The sequence below is a fragment of the Salmo salar genome, chromosome 12 (assembly GCF_965601325.2).
Source record: "Salmo salar chromosome 12, fSalSal1, whole genome shotgun sequence".
NCBI classification, from domain to species: domain Eukaryota; kingdom Metazoa; phylum Chordata; class Actinopteri; order Salmoniformes; family Salmonidae; genus Salmo; species Salmo salar.
Window position 1 is genome coordinate 34,494,520 of NC_138302.1, and position 2,489 is coordinate 34,497,008.

Consider the following 2,489-nt stretch of genomic DNA (forward strand, 5'->3'; position numbering starts at 1 on the left):
TCTTTATGACAGAATGTTAAAATTAGTTGAAATCAAACAGGTTTTTTTCACCAAATTAAACAATCTCAAAAGGCACCTAATTGGTGGAACCACCAAGTTGTATTAATAGCTACACCACTACATGGCAAACAAGTAATTGACTACTGAAAACACGACAAAGACTTGAATTTAGTTAAACTACCACCAAGCTACCGAAAAATGTAGTTGAATTACTAGTGGAATTACATGTCCTGGAACTACTTCCCAACACTGTGCACATGATAACGTACATGAAAATATCTATGACATTTGTTTTTCATTTTTCAAGGCTCCAGTACCCCTGATTAGAATCAATATAAAATTGACATCAACAGAAGTTAATATTTCATGGACTTTGGCAATGTGTCCCCTTCTCCTATAATACACTATGACTATGTTAATATTCATAATGTGCATGCTATGTGTTCTGAAGGTCAACTATCCAGGTGTGTCTTCTTCAGGCATGACTCCTATCCCGCAGCAGTTTGATAGAGAAGGCCAGGTCCACTGTGTAAGCTAGCAGAGTAATGCTGGCCATCACCGCTTCCATGACGACAAGGGTGGGCCCAGTTTTCATGTCTGTGAGGTCTTGGTCACGTTTCTGTAGCTCTAGAACTCTGGTAAAACACAGTATGGTGGCGACCACATAGAGAAGCACCCCTGTCAGACTGAAGCCGGCCAGCAGGCGGTCAAAGGGCAGGGGGCATCGCCCAGCACAGTCCCCTAGAACCACTATCACTGTACCCAGGGACATTAGGAGACAGAGGGCATACCACGCCCCAGACACCCATAGCTGCCAACCCACAGCTGCCAACCCTACTTTTACCAAAGCTCCACGGACCTGCTCCACCACCAGGACGATCATCTCACATCCCCCCCAGAGCTGGAGCACCTTGAGCAGGCCGGGCACGCTGGCCATGTAGCCCTTCTGGTCCTGGGTCTGGTTGCGGATGAGGTAGGCCTCGGTTGCATAGGCCAGGAAGGTGAGACACGACGCAAAGGAGGCGGTGATAGGACGGGGCCAGGCACCTTCATGACACATGACCGCCCAGGGGAAGGTGACTGTGGCGCTGAGGGTCATGAGGGTGGCGAGAGCCGCCACGGTCACTGTCAGGTTCTTCCAGGAGATGGGGACCAGGCTGTGGAACTGGATGATGTTGACCACGTGGATTAGGAGAGTGAGGATGAAGAAGAGGCACCAGGTGAACATGCAGAGGATCCTGAAAGAGGGCTGGTGGGTGTCAGAGGTCAGCTCCGAGGGAACCAGGGAGGCTACCAGGCTGAAGGTAAGGCAACCGGACAGGAGAGCCCACATACGCACCAGCGACAGAGGGCTGGTCAGGTCACTGGCCTCCAGTACAATTACAGGCATGGTGGTGGTTCCCAAACAAAGTCCAAAACCAGAAAGTCCAAAAAGGCTGTAGACAGAGGTTTATAATGTTGTAACAGGCTTTGCTGTAGAGCAACAAAGAGGTGTCTTGCTTCCTTTAATAAATCTCCAAACCTCAGTTTGGACAAGCTCAAATTCAAGTTGTAACGTCTATTTAGGTTAAAGCAGAAATTTGCTTCCACCTTCCGAAAAGGATGTCAACAACCTTAACCAGGACAATGTACCACACCAGGATAGAGTCAACTCACAAAAAGATTTCCCACCAACTGAGAAAGAAAATCTAAGAATGCCGTCTTGTTGAGCTCTTTCAGTCAGATGACAAACCCCCTTGTATATTTCTCATTTCTGCTAACTCCAAATCCAGGAAAGAACCCTCCGGAACTAGAATATGGTAATCCCAAAATGAAAGGCTCCAAAAATCAAATAAACTGACAGTTCAGCGCATGAGACAGCGGTCATCTCCACTCTGTTCCATAGCACCAATTACTTTCATAATGCAAACCTGATTAAAACCACCACTCTTCTATCCCTTGCTTCCTATACCCCAGCCTGGTCTCATAGACCAGACGTAACATAGTAAGCATAAAGTAGAGACACTCAAATGAGTATGGTTACATAAGGCAAAAAACAACAGTAGGGTGGGTGGGCATATAATGCGAATGTCTAGCAACCCAAAGGTTGTGAGTTCAAATCTCATCATGGACTGCTTTAGCATTTTAGCAACTTTTCAACTACTTACTACTTTTTAGCTACTTTGCAACTACTTATCGTGTAAGCTAACCCTTCCCCTAAGCCTAACCCTAACCTTAACCCTTTTAGCTAACCCTTTCCCTAACCCAAACTCTTTAACCTAAATCCTATACTTAACCCTAATCCCTAACCCTAACCCCTAGCCGAGCAACTAGCCACATAACTAGAATTCGTAACATATCATAAGTTTTGCAAATTCGTAACATATTGTACGTTTTGCAAATGAGTAACTTATAATACAAATTGTAATTCGTAACATATCATACAAAAGGGTTGAAGGACATCCACAAATGAATACATACCATACGAAACGTAACATATCATACTAAAC

General features: G+C 45.3%; 1 protein-coding gene across 1 annotated transcript; it reads right to left on the minus strand.

Moving 5' to 3' along the window:
* Window positions 1–475: 475 nt before the first annotated feature.
* LOC106564971 (myeloid-associated differentiation marker) lies at window positions 476–1,390 on the minus strand. The gene has a single exon (XM_014131525.1). It carries the CDS (start codon window positions 1,388–1,390, stop codon window positions 476–478), a length of 915 nt encoding a protein of 304 aa, XP_013987000.1.
* Window positions 1,391–2,489: the final 1,099 nt, after the last annotated feature.

Bases quoted from the DNA above. Each gene is read 5' to 3' on its own strand.
- LOC106564971 (XM_014131525.1), bottom strand. From the start codon at position 1,390: ATGCCTGTAATTGTACTGGAGGCCAGTGACCTGACCAGCCCTCTGTCG.